Source organism: Delphinapterus leucas, chromosome 14, assembly GCF_059928025.1.
Source record: "Delphinapterus leucas isolate spDelLeu-1000000601 "Yukka" chromosome 14, BTC_Dleu_Yukka2, whole genome shotgun sequence".
Classification (NCBI taxonomy): Eukaryota; Metazoa; Chordata; class Mammalia; order Artiodactyla; family Monodontidae; genus Delphinapterus; species Delphinapterus leucas.
Window position 1 is genome coordinate 62,544,225 of NC_143142.1, and position 22,945 is coordinate 62,567,169.

The 22,945-nt window shown below is 51.0% G+C and overlaps 1 protein-coding gene across 3 annotated transcripts in view; it reads left to right on the forward strand.

Annotated features, from left to right (window-relative positions):
- Window positions 1-22,945, forward strand: part of ARK2C (arkadia (RNF111) C-terminal like ring finger ubiquitin ligase 2C) — a 54,705-nt gene that overhangs the window by 19,935 nt on the left and 11,825 nt on the right. For 2 of the 3 annotated variants that reach the window (XM_022561797.2, XM_089895134.1), the window contains exons 1-5: window positions 12,084-13,727; window positions 15,388-15,498; window positions 20,479-20,608; window positions 22,251-22,355; window positions 22,664-22,759. In XM_022561797.2, the coding sequence (XP_022417505.2) occupies window positions 13,348-13,727; window positions 15,388-15,498; window positions 20,479-20,608; window positions 22,251-22,355; window positions 22,664-22,759 (822 nt within the window). In that variant the 5' untranslated portion in view covers window positions 12,084-13,347. Of the gene's footprint in view, window positions 1-12,083; window positions 13,728-15,387; window positions 15,499-20,478; window positions 20,609-22,250; window positions 22,356-22,663; window positions 22,760-22,945 lie in introns of those variants that run through there. The other variant, XM_089895135.1, reaches the window with a different exon arrangement.

The window sequence follows — 22,945 nt, forward strand, 5'->3', positions numbered from 1 at the left end:
CTAGTTGCTCAGGACAAAAGATCTGGAGACCTTGTCCTCTGTCTCTCATGTTCCATGTCCAATCCATCCAGATCTGGTCACCTCTACCCTTGACATATGTTTTGCATCTGACTGCCTCTTTTTCTCTCTGCCCCATTCCCACCCTTGTCCAAGGAACAATCATTTCTTTCTTGGTCTCTGCTCCTGCCCTTTTGTCCCTGTAGCCTGTTCTCAATATGGTGGCCAGAGGGAGTCAAATTTTTTCACTTCTCTGCTCAGACACCCTCCTTTGGCTTCTAATCTCACTCAGAGTAAAAGCCAACATCCTATAATGGCCAGTGAGGTCCTGCATGATCTCAATATTTATTGAGCCCCCAATATTTATCTCACCTAAACTCCTACCACTCTCCCCTATCTCACTCTGCTTCAACCACACTGGCCTCCTGATGTTCCTCAAAATGCCAGGCACACTGTCACCACAGGACCTTTGCACTTGCAGTTCTGTCTGCCTGGAAAACTCTTCTCCTGATATCTTCATGCTCCTTCAGCTCTTTATGGAAAAGTCACCTTCTCAGTGAAGGCTCATCTGGCCATCCTATCTAAAAATTAACCCCCCGCCTACTCATCCTCCTTCCCTGTTGTTTTTCTCCTTAGCTCTTATCATCATCAATAAATGACATATTTTCTTATATAGCTACTTACTGTCTAAACCAGCACTGCCCAATGGAAATACAATGTAAGAAATATAAAATTTTCTAACAGTTACATTTTTAAAAGTATGGAATTTATTTTAATAATATACATTATTTAATTCAATATATCCAAAACTTATCATTTCAACATATAAGTAATTTGCAAAGTTTTTAGTATTTTTTACATGTTTTTGTTGGTACTAAACCTTTGAAGTCTGGTGCTTATTTTACACTGACAGCCTTTATCAATTTGGACTAGCCACATTTCACATGGTGACCACACAGGGCAGTGCAGGACTAGATCACAGTCCCATGAGGGCACACGTTTTTGACTGTTATTCACGGCTAATCCCAGCGTTAGAACAGTGTCTGGCAAGTAATAGGCATGCGGTAAATATTTGGTGAGTGGATAAGTCAAGTTTAAAGTCAAATGCAATTGGCCCATCAAATGCATGTGGCCAGACAGCATTAGACCCAGAAAAGGCCTGTTATCTGGCTGTCTTCATCCTTAGGGCTGCAGGGGCAGAGCTGTGAAGGAGATAAAGTCAGTCTTTCTCTCCCAGCCATGCCACCTTACTCAGCATCTCCATGATTTTTCCATTCTTTCTGGACAGAGAGAAAGCCTTGCAAGTTCATCCACACCCAACATTAAGGACTTAATGTGCTACCCTCTTGGGGACGTTTGTATCTTAAAAGCAGGAGTGAGAGAGAGTAACGCTTAATCCAAAGCAATGACTCCCTCCTGGAGAATTTTTGCCTCCAGTGGGAATGTTATTACTGGCCCATGACTATCTCTCGTGTCCTAAGTTCACCCCAGGAGCAGGAGGCCAGCCAGGGTGCTTCCGTTGACAGGGAGGTCTTGGGTGGTGGTTGGCTGCTGGGTGCCCTGGCCACCGTCCTCTGCCTACCATTTCACTGTAGACTGTGTTTGGGGCTTGAGGGGGAGAGGGGGGACTTGGAAGAAGTAGGTCTTCCCTGAGCCTGTTCTCTGCAGCCAGCCCAGTGCAGGGTGAGAAGCGCTTGTCCTCTGTAAGGCACTTTCATAGCTGGCATCTTATAGTCGCCCTGTCAGGTGGCCAGGTGAGCCACTATGCACTCATTTTGCATATCAGAAAGCTCAGTGAAGAGCTAGGAAGTGAAGCGCCTCAGCTGCTCTCCTGAGGCACAGTCTTGGCCTGTGGGGACTCTTGGTCCAACTGGGGGGACCTGGCCAAAGGGACATTGGCCTGGGATGATACCTACGCAGGACACCAGTCGATGAGCCGAGTGGACATGGGCACAGCCAGACATGGCCTGCCTGGGGTGGGGGACGGTCATGCTGGTGGAAGCAGATGCCATCACAGGCCAAGCCAGGGGCCTTTTCTGTTTTAGGCATCTGGGGCCTGCTAGTTCTGAGATGGTGACAGCGCGGTCTTTTCCAGGCATCGTCTCCCTCCCGCGCTCCTCTCTCTTCCTTCTCTCCCTTTAGACGTCCCCCTTCCTGTTCTCTCCTACAGCCACCCTCCTGCCTTCCTTTCTCCTCTCTCATATATTTCAACCAACATCCTCCCTCACTCCCTCCTCCCCCCCGCCCCTGTCACACACACAAACACACACACACACACCACATCCCAGGGTGCCAGACCGAGGTGCCCATGGGCAGTAACAGTTGGGAATCTAATTTAATTGCCTCTGGCTCCCTCTGAAAGCAGTACACCCCACCTGCTGGTGGAATTTAATTTCAGGGCATGGGGAGGCCAGGAGCTCCCCACACCCTGTGCCTAGACTCACTGGCTGCCATCTGAAATCCCACCATCAGGACTTCATGATGTGACCTTGCTAAAACATAACTGCTCCTGGGGAAAGCCATCGTTGCGCGTCTGTCATTGCCCATCACAGTGAGCGGGCCCTGAGAGCCAGGCTGGCAGCAGGGTGGAGGAGGCATAGAAGAACACGGAGTCAGAGGAACAGAGCTCTCCTTGGGGAAGCGGGAGGCCGAGGAATGATGTTACCCTCAGTCCTGCCCACAGTATTCCTAGGGCTGGGCCTTTGTGTGGGTGTAACCTGTGTGCTGCAAATCTCAACAGAGTCCTAGTCGAAGTGGCTTTCTGAACTTGGTCTGTCTGTTTTGGACACCAGGCAATGCTAATGTGAGATGGGCCCAGGTAGCCACCCTGACACTTCTTGAAAGTCGTTGAGGCTTTTTTTTTTTTTAATTTACTTGAGTCGTTATCAAGAATATTAGAAAATTATCTAAACTCATGACCTAGGATGAAGTACATATGGTTTACAAGAAAACTAACCAGTGCCGTCAACAGTGCAGACCCCTCCTTCCTTGGCCAGGAATGGCAGGGGGCTTTCTGTTCTGGGTTTGAAAGCACTTCTTCTTCTGGGTTCGTTGGCTGTAATTCACACTGACCACCTGGTATGCTGGGCCACCCCAGTCCACGTTGGATTTGCAACTGGATCCCTAGACTCGTTGAAAGAATTCCCAGTCTTTCTGTCTGCAGCGTCTCCCACATCAGTCTTTCTACGTTACACTTTACTTCCTTGAGTCACATTTGTTCCTCTGCTACCATGAAACCCCCCAGTGCTGAAATGCTGGGAGCCAGCTGTTTTGCACACTCCCAAGGCTTTTAGCAAGATGCTACTTCCTACATGTTCAACAGTTCATTTCCCTCCTTCTCTCCCTCCCTCCCTCCCTCCCTCCCCCCTTCCTTCCTTCCTTCCTTCCATGAGTTCTTACTACGTATTAAGATCTGTGCCAAGCACTAGGAATACAGGTGCATGAGATAGAGCCAGGTCCTGCCCTCATGGGGTGAGGTCTTCTGACCATAGATACCTTCTACAAAATGCCCTTTTATGACTATAGTGGAAATGTTTTCATTGAGCTCCTTGGCATTAGATAGAAAAAAGGATTTTCTGGGATGGAAGATGTACAGAAGACGGTCCCATTACCTACAGGCGCTTTCCTCTTCTGTAATTGCATCCTGTCTCTAGCTGACCTCCCGTTCCTGGGCTCCCTTCCCTTATCCCTGGTTTGCAACCACAACTGGAGAACTGGTCCTTCGCTGCTTGCTGGAAGTTTGCTGTTTAATTGTCTCATGCCCATGAGCAAGTAGGCTTCCTTAGGATGGCAAGTTCCCTCCCAACAGTGCTTTGAGAGCCGGGAATTCAGTTCCTCGGAAGAAGCTGAGCTTTCCATTAGAGATCAAAGGCTGGCCCTGGGGAAGCATTCACAAAGTGGCTGTAAAGAATCCCTCTGGTCATATCACTTCCTTTCTGGGCCGTTTGTTCCCATTGGTCAGGGAACCAAACTATGCAGAGGGAGGAAAGCAGACCTCTGGCAGCCAAGAAACTGAGCCAGGGAATAGGCTTCTTTGGGGTGGTCACCTGGAGCAGAAGAGGTTAATTCGATTTACCTGGAGTGAGGAAAAGAGCCAGAAAGAGCAGTCTAGGAAGCGGGGGTCTGGGCGGATGACCCACTTTCCACATTCTTCATCTCTGATTCCTCTGGGTCGCACTCAAGTAGTTAGCTCACGAGGTACACCCCAGCCCTGGTCCTGCCATTCAGACATCCCACAATTTGCCCCCTCCTCCTTCTCTCCTGTATCACCTCTCCAACCGTCCTGCATCTGAGTGGTTCACAAAGGATGCATTACCTAGCAACATGAAACCTGAACGTGTCCCAAGCTGGAGAAGTTGGTGGGGGCTACTGGGAGGCTCAGAATAGGCGGGAAGCAAAGTTCGGAGCTGTATCAGTGCAGACAGAGGCTCCTGGGGCCATGTGGAGTAGAAGAGGGAGTCTGTCTTTGGACACCTGCCTGTGGGTTGCTTCTCCTCCTTGCATCTGCTGGCTTGGGCCCTGAGTACTCGGGTGTGCTCTCTGCTTGCCGCCATGTTCCTTCCTCCTTTCTCCATCACCCAGACAAGCCTTTCTGTGCTTTCAAAGACCAGTTTGGCCTAACTATGCTCAGGCAGGGGGTAGATGTTGCAGTGAATTTGCATCATCTCATGGTGGGCACAGAAGGGACCCTGGAGGTGCTCCAGGCCATCTCCCCTCCAGTGTTCACACTTCTCTGCTGGCAGCTAGCCAGCCTCTGCATGGACACGACCAGGGATGAGGAACTTTGGAGGACAAAGTGAATTCTAAGAAATGTCTTCCTTATGTTGACCCAGATCTACTAGAAAGAGCTAATCCCTTTGCCTGCAGCTATTACCTGACCCCGAGTCTCCTCTTTGCTACTCAACACCCAGATTCTTCAGCTGTTCCTCCTCTTAGGCAACTCAAGTCCCCTCCCAACCCTGGTCTCCTCACCAGACTCCACTTTATCCCTGTCCATGTTAACACAAGGTGCCCAGAATTTGTGCCAAGACCCCAGAATTCTCCTCCATCCCTCTTTATCAGTTAAACCCTATGAATTGTGGGACCTAAAGTTTTCACAGGATTTCCAGGGACCCTGCAGGAGTTGCCTGTGACAGGAGCACCCAATTGTGCTGGAAAGACCTTGGTCTACTCCATTAAAGTTGGGGCTTGTCCTTGGCATTTTCTTAGGCCAGGGAAGAGGCCTGGGGCTGCTGGTCAATGTGGACTGGGCTGAACCTACGCCATGTTAGCCACCACGGCCATTTCCCAGCATCTCTCACAGCAGAGATTCAGACTGCTTCCCCATGGGCACCAGCAGCTGGTCCCTCGTTATCTCATGGTTACTAGGAAGGAAAGGCTTCCTCCTGGGGGAGCTTGGGATGGGGATGGGCATGGGGAGGGGAGGTGGGACCACCAGGGCCCGGGCAGGCAGGTTCTTCTCTGGGGTAGCATGTGTGGATGGGTGCAGGCATATGAGGAGCTGGGCGCTGGGCAGGGGGGACTCTGAAATGCAGCGCAGGGTGGAGCACACTGCACTGGAACTCAGGAGGCCTGGACTCCAGTCCCAACTCGGCCATAACGACCTGGAAGCCCTTGGACAAGCCACCCCCCATTTTCCAGCCACCTCGGGGTTCTCATCCTGTAGATCAAAGGCTGTATGATCTCTTAGCCTCATTTAGCTTGAATATTCGATGATTCCATGAAGAACTGCATTTCCTTGCTAGCTAATAATCTAATACTTAACTTTTCTAAGATAACGAAGGTCTTTTTTCCTTCCTTCTTCCTTTGCTCCCTCTCTTCTTCGCGCCTCCCCGCCTCTTTCTCTTTCCTTCTCTCTTCCATTCTCTCACTTTCTTGCATTCTCTCTCTCTCCGTTCTTGGAAGTTTCCTTAATCCTTCTAAGAACAAAGGACATTTACCGCATGGTATTTGTCCTGAAATCACTCACTTTACAGCTGATTATTGGAGATAAAATTTGTCCAGAAATAAAACGCCAAGTATAATAGGCAAATGCCACAAACCTGATGGAGAGAAGAGTTTCATCCACTGGGAGATTCCATCCCAGAGTTAACACCTGCCCTGGGTGGTCGAGGGTGGACAGAATGCAACAGCCCTGGGAGGTAGGGTATGGGGCCAGGGGGCAGGTAAGACCCCTGGGTGTCCAGGAGAGGTGAGAGGGAATGTCACAGGGAGCAGTGAGAGAGAGAGAGAGGCCAGAAGGGGTGTTTGCAAGGGATGGAACACTCAGAACTGGCTTTAGGATGATGTGGCAGCCATTGGAAGATGGATTTAGAAGCTCAGCACCGGTCTACTCTGCCTCTCCCTGCTTTGGGCTCAGTTCCGGTGCCGGACATGGGACAGAACACACAGGCTTGTCCCAACAGGAGGTGGGGCAGGAGACCTGGGTCTGGCCTGGCCTGCTGGGGACTCCGGGGGCAGTCACAACACTCAGTGCGCAAGGTCTTCCTGTGCTTCTTACTTGGCTTTCCCGCGAGCAAGAGGAGAGGCCAGGCCAGAAGATGCCTGTGGCCCCTTCAGCGGAGAGATGTTAGCAGGTGTGTAGCATCAGGTGCATCATTGTGGGTCACGGTCTCGGAAACTGAGGCCCAGAGAAGTCCAGTGTCCCGCCTGGTCTGACAGCGAGGGGAAGCACCCAGGCCTCTAAGACGGAGCCCTTACACCGGGTGACTCTGCCTGGCTCTGAAAGCCTCTTTGGTAGCAGAGGCCTTCCTCCCTGGCCTCTTGTGGGCAGAAATCTGCTTTCAAAAAACTGGTTTTCTTTGCTGCTTGAGAGCTGGCTTTTCAGAGAGGAGTAGACTCTGACTCCAGCCCAGCTTCAAGGAAGTGCTCAGCAGAGACAAGTATCAGCCTCCTGTCCCTGCTGGCTGGCTGCCCTCCATCCCGGGGGGCCTTTGGGAGGGACTCTCTTTGGCCCTCCCCTCCTTTGTGACACTGCTGTGGGCCCCACCCTCCTGTCCTGCCCCCACCTCTAAGGGAGAGTGATGCGGGTCAGTGACCTGAGGACAGTGGGAATCTGACGCCTGAGAACTGGCCTGGGGAGGACGGGACCTGCCAGCTTCCCTGGAGATGCGGGAAGGTTTGGTTCCCATCCTATTCTCCCAGGGTCCTGCATCCCTGGGAGGAGTGGGGGACGTTCGGCCTGGTTGGCCCGTGGGTCTGCAACCTTGTCCCTGAGGCCCCCGCTGGGGGTGGCACTGGGGTGGGAGGCAGGCCCCCCCTGGTCCTTGCCCCCAGCACTGCCTGCTCTTCTCCTTCCCTCTTCACCTGAGGGTCTGAAGGCAGTGCCTCTCAGCCCTGGAGTCTGAAGGATGAAAGCCGCGTTACCCTGAGGTGACCAAGTTGGTGCAGACTGGAATACAGCTAGAATATTCCTCCAGCTCAGGATGCTGCCTGCTCCCGAGAAGCCTATCAGGCCACGTGGATCTGCTGTCTCCACCGACGTTTCTGGCTTTCTGACTTGTTGGCCTGGCTCTTCTCAGCTCCCACCCAGGCCCAGCTCTGAGGCTCCTCTGGCCCCCTTGTCTCCATCCCCATTGTCCCCAGGAAACCTGGACCGGCCCAGCGTGTCCTCTGGGTGTCCAGGCCCCGTTTCTGCCCTGATCTCCTCCGCAGCAGGGCCCCTCACTTCATCAAGCCTTCTAGTTCCCTGGCTCTGCCCCTCCCTCTCATTGACAATTGGCTTTCAGGAAAGACCTCCGTTCAAATCTCTGCTCTGTCATTTACCAGACGAGTGTCCATGAACCTTCCAGACACTCGAGACCTCTGTCACTGTCCTCTCCACCCACCTTGCCCACAGCCTTTGGCCCCCACGTCCTCCGCTTCTCTTTTACCTTCCCTTCCTCATGGGGCTGTGGGGTTTCTGCTGTTCCGCCCCCTCTCCAGCTGCCAGCCGCTTTGGCTCCCTGCCCATGAGGCACGAATCAGCCACCAGCTCTTGTGGAGCGCCTGCGTGTGCCAGGTGGCCATCAGGCAGGCCCCAGCACAGTGGCCTCCCCCTGCCCCAGCCCTGTCTTGCTTAGGCCCCAGGGGAGCACCCCTGCTTGAAGGTGCTGCCAGCTAGCTCTCAGGGGGTCCTCCCAGCTAGCTCTCAGGGGGGTCCTATAGCATCTATCTCCAGAATTCTAAGGTGCACGTGTTTTTCTACACATTTCTGAAACTAATTTTTGTCTTACACTTGCTATGTTTCTTTAATGTGGTGTTTTTTTTAAAAAAATGTAACCCCTCTTTCTCCTCACTCCCTAAAAATGTTACTTAGTTCATGATGAATCCTCCAATTGATGGCATTTCAGTCCTGGGGAAATAAGATAAATGGATAATATATTCAAGGACACCTGGAGATTATCTTTTTAACCCAAAGGAGTAACTCTAATGGGAAAAAGTGTAGGTTGTTTGTTGATGAGGGCATTTTGGGCTGTGTCACTCAGCTGTCACTGGTCACTGGCTTGTCACGGGCCCGGCTAGTCCACCCTAAGGACTTCACTCCTCTGGTCTTAGGGACCGAATACAGCAGCCGCTAATTTCACAGGCCCTAGAGCACACAGGGTTGGGGTGAGTCAGGGGCCCCAGAATGGATGTCTCCTGCCTTTAATGTCCTTCTGAGCAGAGCTGATGAGACTGAGAACCCTCTGCAGATGGAGATGGCAGGGGAGAGGGGGCACAAAGTCCCAGAACAGAAGTCAAAGGACTTTTGCAGGTAGAAATTGTCTGAAATATTATGAGACATATAGATACTTTTGTTCACTTTTCTCTTGCTGCCCATCCAGGAGAGAGGGCTGCTGCTCTCACTGCCCAGTGCATCAGTTGGAGGGCACAGGTTACAGGAGAGTGGAAACCTCTCCAGGGTGGTGGTCGGTCCTCTCCCTAATGGGCCTCCATAGAAACCGGAAGGGCCTCCCTCACAGGGTGGGCACCCTCCTGGCAGGAGGGGCTTGTGGGAGGGAGGCAGCTGCGGTTCCTGGTGGTGGGAGAGGCTCCACCAGCCCCCGAGGGGGAGGACGCTGGCCTGCTCTGCCTGCTCAGTCCCTGTGCACTGCAGCTTTAAAACCTTGAGCTCACCCGGGCCTACTTGCCACTCTCTTTCCCTCTCGATTTCAAATCAGTTGGCCTTCAACCAGCCCCAGTGCGTCAGTAGCCTGGAGCCACTGCTTTGCCCTCAGTCCCTCCAGCAGTCAGCCAACCAGGTATTTACTGAGTGCCAGCTCCAGGGAGGTGCGTGGGGATCCAGAAACAGCAAGACAGGAAGCTCAGCCAGCTGGGGGCGGTGAGTGTGAAGAAGCAGCTCAAGGTAGCTACTGCCAGGTGCCAAATGAGTGGTAGTGACAGGGCCTTCTACAGGAATGCAGAGGAGGAAGGCGTCCCTGGGGGCTGGCAGGCAGGGGAGGCATTTTTTGAGCTGCTGAGAGATGACCTTTAAAGACAGGGAAGGCAGCAACCAGCATGAGCAATGGCCCCGGGGTGGGAATGTGCGTGGAGTGTCTGGAGATCTGATGTGGGCGAGGGCTTGGGCGGTGGGGATCAGGGGGATGGAGCTTGAGGATCAGGCTAAGGGGTGTGCATCTCACCAGTAAGCAGTGGGGACTCCCCCTCTGAAGGCAGACCAGTTAGCAAACTTGGCTAAGATTCTTTGCTCTATGTACGGAGTTGGTCTTTTTCTTTTGGAGCTGCATTGTCCAACACGGAAGCCGCTAACCACAAGTGGCTATCCGAACTAAGGTGTGTTGTAAGTGCCAGATGTACACTGGATTTTGAAGACTTAATATGAAAAAAAGCCCAATGTAAAATATCTCAATAATTTTTTTATATTGAGTACATGTTGAAACAATATTTTGGATATACTGAGTTATATAACATATACTATTAAAATTAAATTCACCTGTCTCTTTTTACTTCTTTAAAGGTGGCTACTAGAAAATTTACAATTACATATGTGGCTCACATTGTAATTTAATAGACAGTGCTGGATCGGAGTCTTTACAATATCCTTTTTTGTTAAACCCCATTCCCTTCTTCTGCAGTCATGCCTGTCTTTCACTTTGTTAGCTTTCGAGAGCTCTCCTTTCCTTTCTTGCTTCCTTTCGTCATGTAGACGTGGACCTTCTCCTCCTTTTTTATGGTATGATAGATGGTGGTGAGGGAGAAGGGGGAATCCAGAGCCTGCTTGCTCAGGCTACAGCCCCTGGACTCATGGAAGCCAGAATTCGCCAGGCAGAGGAGGCCCTACTGATCTGGAATGCTGGTGGGAATTAAGGTTCTAGATCATTCTTTTCTGGCTCACTGCAAGTGAGCCAGAAATGCATTTTATTTCCATTTTGTTTTGCAAATATTTATTTTTAAAAGATTAAAAAAAATCTATCAATGGCCTGCATGTCATTTACAAAGTCAGATAGCTCCAATATAAGACACATTTAGTAAAACAGCAATTGTCTGCCCCTTGCCCTCCCCACCCTAGTCCCACCACTAGAAGCTCAACATTTCCAACTCTTCTTCGAGTATTTACTTCCTGAAATATATAAATTACTAAGTAAATTTCTAAATAAGTTCTTTTACTGCTCTTTGTTGATTTTTCAATTTTGACATTGTCTATTTTCTTCTTATTATGGAAGAAATGTCCTTTTCTGTTCTAAAATAGTTTATTAATGCTTGTTGTGTTATTAATATATAAATATTGTTCACTGCTGAACCAAGTAATATGTAATAATTACACTTTCTGAACAATTTTTTCTCTTCCTAGAGGTAATAATTGCTTGCTTTCTGTGACATTTTTACAAATTCTTACCAAATGCCCTACGAAATTGGAAAATTCCTTGAAATACTATTTTCATGTGGCCAAATCTGATGGTAATGTTATATTTTTGATCCACCCCCAGCTACCCCTCAGAGCGCCCTCCCTCCTCCCTGCCTTGAAATGATTGCTGGAGGCCCTCTACAACCATGTGCTTGGGAAAGCCCCCTCTTCCAGGTGTCACCCCCCTATTTCTTTGCTCCTTTCTTTTGGTTTGCATCAGTAGTTCTTTGAGAAAGGGTGTGAGAAGATTAATTATTTTGAGACCCTCCATGGTTGAAAATGGCGTTATTCTACTCTCGCGCTTGATTAATAGTTTGGCTGGGCACGGAATTCTAGATTGAACATCTTCCCCCGACACCCCTTCGGCACCTTGAAAGCAGTTGCTCTACTGTTTTCAAGCTTCCAATGTTGCTCTTGAAAAATCTGGTGCTATCCTGCTCCCAGACCCTTCGAATGGGACCAGTTTGCTTTCTCTCTGGAAGGTGTCAGAATCATCTCTCTGCCCCACTGCTTGGACATTTCCCAGGGAGATGCCTTGGTGTGTGGTTCTTCTCCCCCCTCCCCCCATTTTGCTGGGCACTCAGAGGGCCTTTTCTATCTAGAAGCTGACCGTCAGTTCTGGGAAATACTTTAAATAATTTTTTTCCACAATTTTCTCCATTCTTTCTCTCTTACTAGAAAACTGCGGAATCTTCTGACTGCATCCTTCAACGCTGGTATCTTTTTCCTCAACTCCTTGTTTTCTTGTTCTGCTTCCTGGGAAATCTCCCCAGCGTTATCTTCCAGCCCTTCTGCTGAATTTCAGATTTCACCTCTTATATTTTTAATTTCCAAGAGCTCTCTTGTTTTTTCATTGCTCCTTTTAAAGGAGCTTGTTGTTGTCTCATGGACCCGACATCATTTTTCTGAGGATATTAATTCAAGTGTTTTGAAGTTTATTTTTTTCGGATCCTTGCATTACTTCTGTTTCTCTGAGTTTATTTTATCGTATTTTATTTTAATTTAGTATATTCTTTCTCTCTTTTCACTTTGTAATCTTCCTCAAGGGACTGGTCATCCTTGGCTGTCTGTTCATATTGAAGAGTAGATCACTAATAACTTCCAGAATCTGTGTGTGTGTGTATGGATATGGACCTTTCAACTTATGCGCTTTATTATGGAGTCGCCAGTTGGGGACTCAACCATTTTACGGGGTACTCCCAACCAGAAGGAACTGTAGAGCTATTTCTGGGGCCAGTTTCCGACCTGGGGCTGTGGGGTGTGCAGGGGAGGGGCACCTGAGTGGCAGCACCCTCTGAACCAAGAGGCAGAAGGAAGCAGGGGTTTCCAAAGTTCCATGTATAAGACTTTCGCTTAACCCCCCCGTTTGAGCACGGTGCTGCACCCCTGTCCTCCTCTACTGGAGCCTTTCTGGCTCAGTTTCCCTGCAAAATGCCAGGGCGAGGGAGCGGCAGTCACTGCCCTGCATGGGAGAGGGGAGATGCCCTGGGCAGAATTGCTCCTCATAGAGACTGGCCACCAGCCTCCCTGTTCTCAGCGCCGCCATCTCTCCCGCCACCACAGGAGTTGTCCTGACCCTTCCAGCACGTGTGGCAAGATCTGTCCGCTTCTCGTTGACTGCGCCTTCATTAGGTGCTTGGTTTCCAATTCCTCAGCTCTGCTAATTGCTCCATCTGCTTTCCACCTTCCAAAAATCTGTTGACATTTGTTGCCTGCTGATGTCACCTCTCCTGTTCTCTCTTGTCCTTGTCTGTTTATTTTCTCTTTATACCTTTGCTCTCATTTCAGTGGGGTTTGGGAAGGAGCAGATATATGTTGAACCTGTTGTGTTTAGCAGGAAGCCTCTGTAAAGCTTCCTGAGGTGCCAAGTTCACTTCCTTCCTTGTTAAAGGACTCCAACGCTGAGAGCTGGATCTTTGCTTACGGAAAATTTGTAAGGCTTTGTCATCATCAAGGTCAATGTTATTTAGAAGGTAGTGGAGACTAGATTAAATGCAGCGTTGAGCCCAGCTTATTGCTGGAAATCTTTGCTTTTAAATAAATTATAATATAATAACAAATTATTTCATTATTACTTAAAAACTTTGTGGGATTAGATTTTTTATTTTTCTTAAAATTGCATGGAAAACAACTTCTGGTTGTTTTCTCTTTGGAAATTTGGGCTCCCTGTCGGCTGGGTCCTGGCTAGCCAAGTCTTCAGTAGAGTTCAGAGCTTGACTAGGCTGGACTAAATTTTCTCTAGGCATCTATTTAAAAAGGCAGTAGGGTCAATAAGTTTGCATGGGAGAAATTTAAGAAAGCCAAACTGCCTCCAGGGACCTTAAAATTCCTTTAACAAGTGTGTTAATTTAAAAGAGGATGCTTATCTATCTATTAAACAAAATACTCCCCCCACTCTCCAACACATACTGCACAGAGCCTTTACTAGGGAGCACCGATGACCATTTGTATACAAAAGTGATGACACTGTTGTGTTCTAATGAAGGTCTTGAGTTTCACCAGCTGCAGGTTGGGGGTAGGAGGAGATGGGGTCTGTGGGAGAGGGGAGCAGGGCTGGTCCTCATGGAGTCTTTGTCATTGCTTCTCCAGGTGCCCCATTTCAAAGGTCTCAGCATCCTCACGCTACCTCCTGCCGCCACTTCCATCTGGGCCCCCCCCAGCCGCAGCAGCTCGCTCCCGAATTCCCCCTGGCCCACCCGGTGCAGTCGCAGCCGGGCCTCAGCGCCCACATGGCCCCGGCCCACCAGCACAGCGGCGCCCTGCATCAGTCGCTGACCCCGCTGCCCACCCTGCAGTTCCAGGACGTCACAGGTCCCTCCTTCCTACCTCAGGCCCTGCACCAGCAATACCTCCTGCAGCAGCAGCTCCTGGAAGCTCAGCACCGCAGGCTCCTCTCGCACCCCAGGTGTGTGTGCTACCTGGGCAGGGGTTGGGCGGGGCGGGGCGGGGGCAGGGCCCAGCGCTGGACCCCTGGCTTCTACCCTGCCAGGCTTGGCCAGCAGTCAGTCACCAAATGAGTCTCTGCATAGGAGGCAGCTTTTGCTCCACTTTGAGGCATTTGTTTCGGGCAGTGAGCGCTGCCTTAACCTGATACGGGTTCCCTCTGTTGTTAGTGTATGCCCCTGTCATATCGCCCAGGTAACTGGCCAGGAGCTGGGTAAGTGGTGGGCTAGGATGCTCACAGTGGACTTTTCAACGCTGTGGGAGACTAGACTAGGGGACCCCTCACGTCCCCTCAAACTTCATGGTCACCAGATTCTAACACTGGCGGTCCCTGAGGGATACCTCAGGACAGGGCTGGGTCAGCCCTGCCCTCAGAGAGCCCACCGTCTGGTTGGAGAGACCAGCTATGAAACAAGTGCAGAGTAAATGAGACAATACTAATCAAATGGGGCTGAAGTAGCTGTGGGATCCTGGGCAAGTCACTTCACCTCTCTGAGCCTCAATTTTTAAGAGAAGGAGCTGTACAAGTTAAGTTGTTCTCAAACATTTTTGTCTCAGGACCCTTTTTACACTCTTAAAAGTTATTGAGGATTACAGCAAGTTCCTGTTTATGTGGGTTATGACTATTGATACTTACCCTATTAGAAATTAAAACAGAAATTTAAAAATACTTATTAATTCATTTAAAAATAACAATAACAAAGGTATATGTTAACACCAATAATATGTTTTTCAAAAAATAACCATATTTTTTGCATCTAAATCAGTGAAAAGAGTGACTTTTTAAAAATATGTATTTACAAATCTTTTTCATGCCTGGCTTAATAGAAGATGGCTGTGTTCTCAAGTCTTCTTCTGCACTCAAATGTAGCAGAATCACATGTCATGTAGTTTCTAGAAAATTCCACTGTTCACTTGTGAGAGAATGAGAGTGAAAAAGCAAATAACATGATAGTATTATTATGAAATTCATTTTGACCTCGTAAACCCCATGAAGGGGTCTCAGGGACTGCCAGGGTTGCTTGGAGCACACTTTGAGCACCTCTGGACTTGATGATCTTTAAGGCCCCAAGCATCCATGTCTGTAGAGGTTGGGGTGCCTGGGACAGAAGGTGAGTGCTGTAAGAGGTCAGAGGAAAGAGAGGTCACCATGATCTGGAGTGTTCAGGGAGGCCTTCCTGGAGGAGGTGGCTTTGCCCTGGGCCATGAAGGCTGGGAAGAGTGTGGAGAGGGTGGAGGAGAGGAGAAGAGCATGGTGGGAGCAGAGGGGTGCACAGAGGTGGGAGAGCCTACAGGGGGCCGGTCTGTGTGTCCTGAATACATCCCACCAAGGACAGAGGGGAGCAGTAGGAGAAGGAGCAGAGAAGCTAGAGAGACCGGGTGAGACAGCTGACCTGCAATAGTCACACCCAGGGAGAGGCTCAGTATAGTGGCAGGCCAGAGACAGCGGGAATTTCTGAGTTATTGGCTGCTGCCCAGGAAGCTTCCTTGGAGTTTGGGAAGAGGGCTGAAGGCCGCTGCTCCATACGCAGGCTGTGGGCTGGGGCTGCTGAGCACTCCTGGGAGCTGGGCTGGCCCTGGGCAGCCCTGACGCCTGGATTCCTCCTTCCCTTCCGGGGCAGGCGGAGTCAGGAGCGAGTGTCTGTCCACCCTCACCGCCTCCACCCCAGCTTCGACTTCGGCCACCAACTACAGACACCTCAGCCCAGGTATTTGGCTGAGGGCACTGACTGGTGAGTGGGGTCCCTGGGGGAGGGAGGGAGGAGGGTCTTGTCTGATCCATGGAGCTCCTGTTTCCTTCACTTCAATGATGCCGGAGTCCTAGTCTTCAAGCCCCAGCTTTTGCCCTGTCCACCCTCAGGGCCAGATGGCCCCCCAAGGTCCTGGTTTCAGCAATGAGCTCAGATGTGGCTAGGTACCATCATGTGCCCAGCCTTGGGTTCAGTGTTCATGGTACTGCAGGGGAGGATGGGACAGGAATGCAAAGCATTTCCCAAGCTCAGGGAGTGCTGTGAACCAGTGGTCCCTGGGAGGGGGGCGGAAAGGAGAATCTCAGGAGCTAGCATGGTCAGGGAAGGCTTCCTGGAGTGGGTGGGCCTTGAGGAGTCCAGAGAGAAGTGCCGGGCACGCCAGCCAGGCAAAACAGGCTCATGGGGATAGAGCCAGCTGGGTTGGAGGCAAGGACTGGGGAGATTGGCTGGGGAGAGGTTGAGGGCTTGGTTGTGGTGTCTTTGTAGGCAGCGGGCCCCTGTGACATCTTCCCACAGTCTCCTGCACTCAGGGCAGAGGGCTTTGTTGCCCTGGGATGCATCATTGTTTTCTTTTGGATACTTGGTCCCACCCTACTCACAGGTTCTAGCTCAGGGGAGGGCTGACCTAAACTAGGGCTGGATCTAAACACCTGAACACTTGAAAAAGATGTGTAGTTCACTAAAGTATTTAGAGGTAAAGAGCATCATGCCTTCAACTTATTTTTAAATAGTTTAGGGAAAAAAATCCACGGAGAACTCTGTGTGTGTGTTTGTATGTATGGATGTATACGTGGAGAGAGAGAAGGAAATAGAAATGCAGTAAGGTAGTAAAATTTTAACACTTGGGGAATCTGAGTGAAGAGTATCCAGGAATTTTTTGCAACTTTGAGGTAAAAAAGTGTGTGTGTGGGTGTGTGTGTGTGTCTGTTTTAAAGAATGTAAAAACAAACAAAAAACCTCAACGGAAAGGGATGGGCTATTTAAAAAACAGACGTGCATTAGTGTCATTACTCAGCCATTTAGTCAGGCAAACTGGTGTGGGCAAAGGTTGCTTTGGAAGCAGCCTAGGACCAGACACCCAGGAATGGTTCAAAAGGGTAGTTCTGGTTGACTGGACGCTAAAGGTGCTTCTAGGTGCAGGAAATGGTTGATTTAACAGGTTCCGTGTCTCCAGCTCTTAGTAGTTCTCAGGTTTTCTCTGTTAGATTTAACGCTCTCCTAAAACATAGATTGCACCACGGCCAGCTTCAGCCCAGACTTTTTCTAATTAGCAGATTCAAATTAGGAAGATTTAATTGTTGTTTGGATGAAATTCTGTCCCTCAGCAGGCAAGTCAATCCATTTTAATTCTCTTCAGCACACAGAGCACCTGGGGTCCTTGTGTACGGCTGAGGGATCTGAACAAGGTCCAGCGTGGCAAGTGGGAGGGGATAGGAGATGCGGTGAGGCGGGTGCTGCTGAGATGCGGGAGGTGCGGTGCGGGTTAGGCCACCGACTTGCTCCTGTGCTCCTAGCTCATTTCTGTCGCTCTGCATTCCTGATCCCTGCTTGCCCGGAGAAACAGAGAGGCGGGGGCCCTGAGAGGCTGGCCTGTGCCCCAGCAGGGGACGCTGGGAGGCCCCTGGGCTGAGTCCCGCCCCGGGTCCACCTGGGGCCATTTCTGCCTGTCCTGTCCCCACTTCCCAAGTAGGAGGCCCTTTCTCCTCCCTGTAATTAGCTCTACTCCAGCAAGGGCCATCCAAGTGGTGACGAGGGGCTTTTCATCCCACCCCTCTTTTCCAGGGAGGCCTCTTCTGCCAGGAGATGTGAGGTCTGGAAATTAGATGACAGGAAATGCATTGTAGGAGGGGCTTCGCGCACCCTCTGCAAGGATCCCTGGGAGGGAGGAGGTGGGGAGTGTGTCTGCGCACCCCCCCTTTCCTTTAGAGAATCATCAGAAACCACTGATTTCTGCCCTAGTCATTCCAGGAATTGGCATGCCCCAATAGCTCTCGTCCAGCCCCAGGCCTGAGGCTGCCTGGCCCTCCCCCCCTTACTTTAGGAGATTCTAGCCCTACCCAAGCAGCTGTGCGCACTGAGCATCCTGGCCTGGGAGTGTGTGGGAGCAGCAGGCCTTGGGGGATAAATCCTCCCCAATCTCCCCTTTCTGGCCTGGGCCCGATAACTTGACCCTGACCTTGAGCCCTGCTGCAGTGTCCGGAGACATCGTGTTCCTTTGACTCAGTCCTGGGTTCACAGTTCTGACTCTGCCCCCAGTGCAGATGGCAGCCTGCGTGGCCACACAGCCCTAGCCCTGCCTGGGCACCTGGGAGAGGGGGGTAGGGGTGAGAGCTTCCTACCATCCTTCCCCTGCAAGCAGCTCGGCCTCAGCAAAGGAGCCCTGTTCGAGGATCCTGGGTTTGGGAAGGGATTTTTGATGAGATGATAAAAGGGGATCCCAGAGCCCACTCAGGCCCAACCTGGGCAGATCACCTCTCTCATCTGAGGGCTGAGGTGTCTTTTGCCTCTCCACTCAGCATTCCTAGAATTGGAGGGATTCTGTTCCCAGTTCCTTGGGACTTTGCTTTTGGTAGAATTCCCTGAACATCTCTCTGCTACTTTGAATCTGTTGGATTCTCTGGGACTGCTGGGCAGGTGCTAAGAGTCAGAGTTTCTGCCGCGTGAGGTGCCCCAGGGAACTCCTTTCCCCGAGGCAGGTCATGGGGTGAGCCCAGGTGAGGATCGGAAACCCTGGAGCCCCTAACTGGCTAGCCTGAGGCCATGGATAAGGCACTGGCCTTCTTCAGGCCTCTGCTGGGCCTGCGAAAGTGAGGGACTGGACTAAGAGAATTTCTAAGTTTGCTTCCAACTGGCTCCAAGAGTTACCTCATGTCCCAAGTGACAGACTCATCAGGAGTTGTTCCAGGGATGTGGGCTAATATATAGAGGAAATGTAGGAATATATATATATGTCATACCGTATAGACATCACAGCTGGAAGCAGAAATTCCTTTAATGCTCCTCATATTGAAAAAACAGGTAGGGCTTCCCTGGTGGCGCAGTGGTTGAGAGTCTGCCTGCCAATGCAGGGGACACGGGTTCGTGCCCCGGTCTGGGAAGATCCCACATGCCGCAGAGCGGCTGGGCCCGTGAGCCATGGCTGCTGAGCCTGCGCGTCCGGAGCCTGTGCTCCGCAACGGGAGAGGCAGCAACAGTGAGAGGCCCGCGTACCGCAAAAAAAAAAAAAAAAAAAAAAGTATTTGTTGAATCAGGCTTTTTTTCCTGTAGTTTCCCCTCATCTGGATTTTGCTGGTTATGCTCTGGAGGTGTCACCTCAGACGCCCCTTGGTTTGCTAAACTCACTATACACTGGCACCCAGTTTGCGACTTGAGCAGATTCAGCTTCAACTTGCATTTTCTGGCAAAAAACACTTCATATGAGGTGCTGTGTTCTTCCAGCAGATAGCTGGTTGACTCTCCTGTGTGATGTTAGTAGCAATTGATAATCTTTGCCCAGATCCTTTATTTCTTTAGGGGATGAAAGAAGGTGACAAATAATTCCATCATTCCTTATTCATTTATTAGCTAGAAAACTTTCATAAAGAGCAATTTTCCTTCATCCACGATTTGGTTGCCCTGAAGTACAGTTAACAGAGGAAAGGCAGGATAAATGTTTGGTTCTTCCCCTTTATTTTTTATTTTATTATTTTTTTTGCGGTGCGCGGGCCTCTCACTGTTGTTGCCTCTCCCTTTGCGGAGCACAGGCTCCGGACGCGCAGGCTCAGCGGCCATGGCTCACGGGCCCAGCCGCTCCACGGCATCCTCCCAGACCGGGGCACGAACCCGTGTCCCCTGCATCGGCAGGCGGACTCTCAACCACTGCGCCACCAGGGAAGTCCCTTCCCCTTTATTTATTAGTTTTCAAAATGAAGCATTGGTTCCCTAGCATCCTTCAAAGGGGACCAGTTTTCTTTAGCATCATTTCATTCTCATGGATTTGAACCTATTTGATGTATTTCAGTCTATTGCGGTTACACTCATTGATACAAAATGCCCAAACTCTGCCAGTGGGAGCCTCTCCAGGATGGTTCCCGAATCCTTTTGACTTGACCTTGATAACTTCCTTGCTTTTAGTTATGACAAGATGTTTCAATCTCATGGTGCACATTTTTTTTTTCTGTCTCAGACCAGAACTTAGCCATTTTCCAAGGAACACTGGGCCCTTTTCAGTTGGTTGATTTTTTTTTTTTTTTTTTTGCGGTACGCGGGCCTCTCACTGTTGTGGCCTCTCCCGCTGCGGAGCACAGGCTCCGGACGCGCAGGCTCAGCGGCCATGGCTCACGGGCTCACGGGCTCAGCTGCTCCGCGGCATGTGGGATCTTCCCAGACCGGGGCACGAACCCGTGTCCCCTGCATTGGCAGGCGGACTCTCAACCGCTGCACCACCAGGGAAGCCCAGTTGATCGATTTTTAAGTGAAATGAGTTTCCTGTATGGGGAGGAGGAGGGGGGGTGGTCCAGGAGAGCTTTCCTGCCTCACAGCTGCAGGTCCCTCTCCTATTATCTTCTCAAAGTGGTTAAAGTATGGCCTCTGCCCCCCTCCACTCTATCTGGAGCTGTCTTTCCTTTGCTCTGTATCCGTGACCGGCTTATTTGGATTCCTCTTTCAGCATTTCTCTCAGGGACGGGCTTTGGTGCACTAGTCTCAAGTAGTATGAGGCCCAGACTATCCCGGTCCCTTCGATCTAGCAGAGCCCTTCCTTCTCCGAGTCTCGGCTCCCTTCGCCGTAAAGAGAGGGGCGGGGCTTCTCCGAGTCTCGGTCCCCTTCGCCGTAAAGAGAGGGGCGGGGCTGGGCGAGACTGAACCCCTTGCAGCTCCGGCACTTTGTGACTCTGATTCTACTCGACGGGCTTGATGTCTGAGGTCCCTTCTGCAACCCGATGGCCGGATCACCTGTGCTTCACCGTGGCTGTGTCCCTGCAGGGATCTCAGTGTGGACACCGGCTTGAGTCCCGCTCAGTTCCAGGTGCGGCCCATGCCTCAGCACTATCAGCATTACCTAGCGACTCCTCGAATGCACCACTTTCCCCGAAACTCCTCCTCCACGCAGATGGTGAGTGAGAGGCTCTGCCAGGAAACTGACTCCCTTGCTGCCTGTTGGCGCCAATGGTGGGCTGAGGCCTGTGGCTCCCTTGTGTCCTGCCCGGCTGTGTCCTGAGCACAGGCAGGTCAGCCGCTCCCCTCCCCTCCCAGCTCCTACTCCCAACTGGGCTTGAAAGGGAAAGAAAGCAAAGCTGCTGGACCAGAAGCCAGCACTGCTGAAAGGAGGTGGGGCACTGGGGGTGGGGCAAGGGGCCCTGTGGCAGGCCCCGGTCTTGGGGGGGTGGGGGGTGGAGTGAGGGAGGATGGGGGGAAGGCTCAGGGCTAAGAGCAAGCAGCATAGTCCCTGGACCCCATGTGACCTCATTTAGTTAATTTATTGGGTCAGCTTCTCCCGGGGCTTTGGTTTTACTTATCCGTGAAATGGGATGAAGGTGCCTGGTGTGGGGAACACAGGAGACCCCAGAAGTGGCCCCTGGGGCTGCCTGCTGATCTGGTGCTGCCTTGTGCAGAGGGCCGGCCTTCAGCGCTGCAGGGTGTGGCGACTGTGGTGGGGTTTGGGTCCTTTGCATACCTGGCATCCCGAGCTGTGTGGAATGAAGGTGAAGATAGTCCACTAAAGCACCGAAAGGCTGATTGAAAACCTTATTTCCAGACAGCTTCTTCATGCTGCTGCCCTAGAGCATAATTCGGCCCTTCCAGCCCTTGCCTTTGCCCTTTAACCACTCAGCACCTCAGTCTCCTCATGTGTAAAATGAGAGGCTTGGATGAATAATCCCAGAAGCCTTGTCAGCTCGGAAGTTCCAAGGTTCGCCTTATGAAGCACCATCTCCTAAGAATAAAAGTGGTTATTGAGCACTTGCTGCATACCAGGCACCGTTCTAATCACTAGCCTCGCAAAAACACCACACGAAAGGTTTTACCCCTGTTTTACAGATTGGCAAACTGAGGCATAGAAAGATTAAGTCCAGGATCGTGCAGAAGTGAGCTGAGGAGCTCACAGCTGGAGGCAGGGTGAGGGTCAGGGTGAGGTGAGTGAGGCAGGGCTGTGCAAGGAAAGGATCAGATCCTGTTCTGATTTAAAATTTTGATAGTTTGTTCATTATGGATTCTTTGCATTAATTTTGATTTTAAAATACTACATTAAAGTATTATTTATCTTGGTTACTGAGTCATTCGGTGCCTCCTTAAATTTTGTGCCCTCACTTGCCCCACCCTGTTGTGGGCAGTACAGAGCAGAGGGGAAGGGAGTGAACTTTGCGATCCGACTGCCTGGGTTTGAAACCATGGTTCTGTCACTTACTTCATCCGCTTGTGTCTCACTTACCCTATCAGCAAAATGGGAATAGTAATTGCACCCAGGTTACAGGTCAGGTGAGATGATTCAATTAATCGTTTGAAGGGCTTAACAGTGCCTGCCATGAAATAAATGCCCAGTCAGGTTAGTTGTTACTTTACTGATTTTGTTATTCTTTCTGGGGCTGGTTCGGCCCAGGCTTGGTTCTTGATGAGGACAGGGGGACACAGGAGGAGGAAAGACAGCGCTTCCGAACACCCCAGCATCTCAGGGGTGTGCTGATTGGCTACGGGAGGGGGAGTCAGAATCTGGGCTCTTGGAGCCTGGAATCCTGTCTGAGGCGTTTTCTCCCCAACAGGTCGTCCATGAAATCCGAAACTACCCTTACCCTCAGCTTCACTTCCTTGCTCTCCAGGGACTGAATGCCAGCAGACACACATCCGCTGTGCGGGACAGCTATGAGGTACGCCCCGCCCCTCTGTCTGGGGACCCTCCAGTCAGCCTGGCTCCCTCTGGCTTGGTGGAGATGCCACTGTCCCCTCTCCCTCCCCTGCGGGTGGGGAGGGCATGGGTGGTAGGTGTAGCCTCAGGGTTGAGAGTAGGAGAGAGAAAAAGAGAGTGAGTAGAGATCTCGCAGTCTTTGAGCATTTGACAATTCTTCCCATCGACGTGAATGCTCTGCAGATCTCTCAGTGCCCCTCCTCCTCATCATGAGTGCATGCGTGTGTTTGCACGTGCAGAATGCACAATCCACACGTTCTCTCTTTGTAGGAGCTGCTGCAGCTCGAGGACAGGTTGGGAAATGTGACTCGGGGAGCTGTACAGAACACCATTGAGAGGTTCACCTTCCCCCACAAGTACAAGAAGGTGAGCCAACCAGCAGGTCAGCCTGCATAGTTGGGGTTGGGGTGGGTACGATCTAGTTGACCCTGGCCCAGCTTTCCACCAAGGGGCACGGTCTGAACTCTAGAAGCTTTTGCTCTGGCTAGATGCTCTGAAGCTCTGCTACCTTCCCAGGGTCTTCTCCCTTGCTTCTGCCAGGTGTGACCAGGA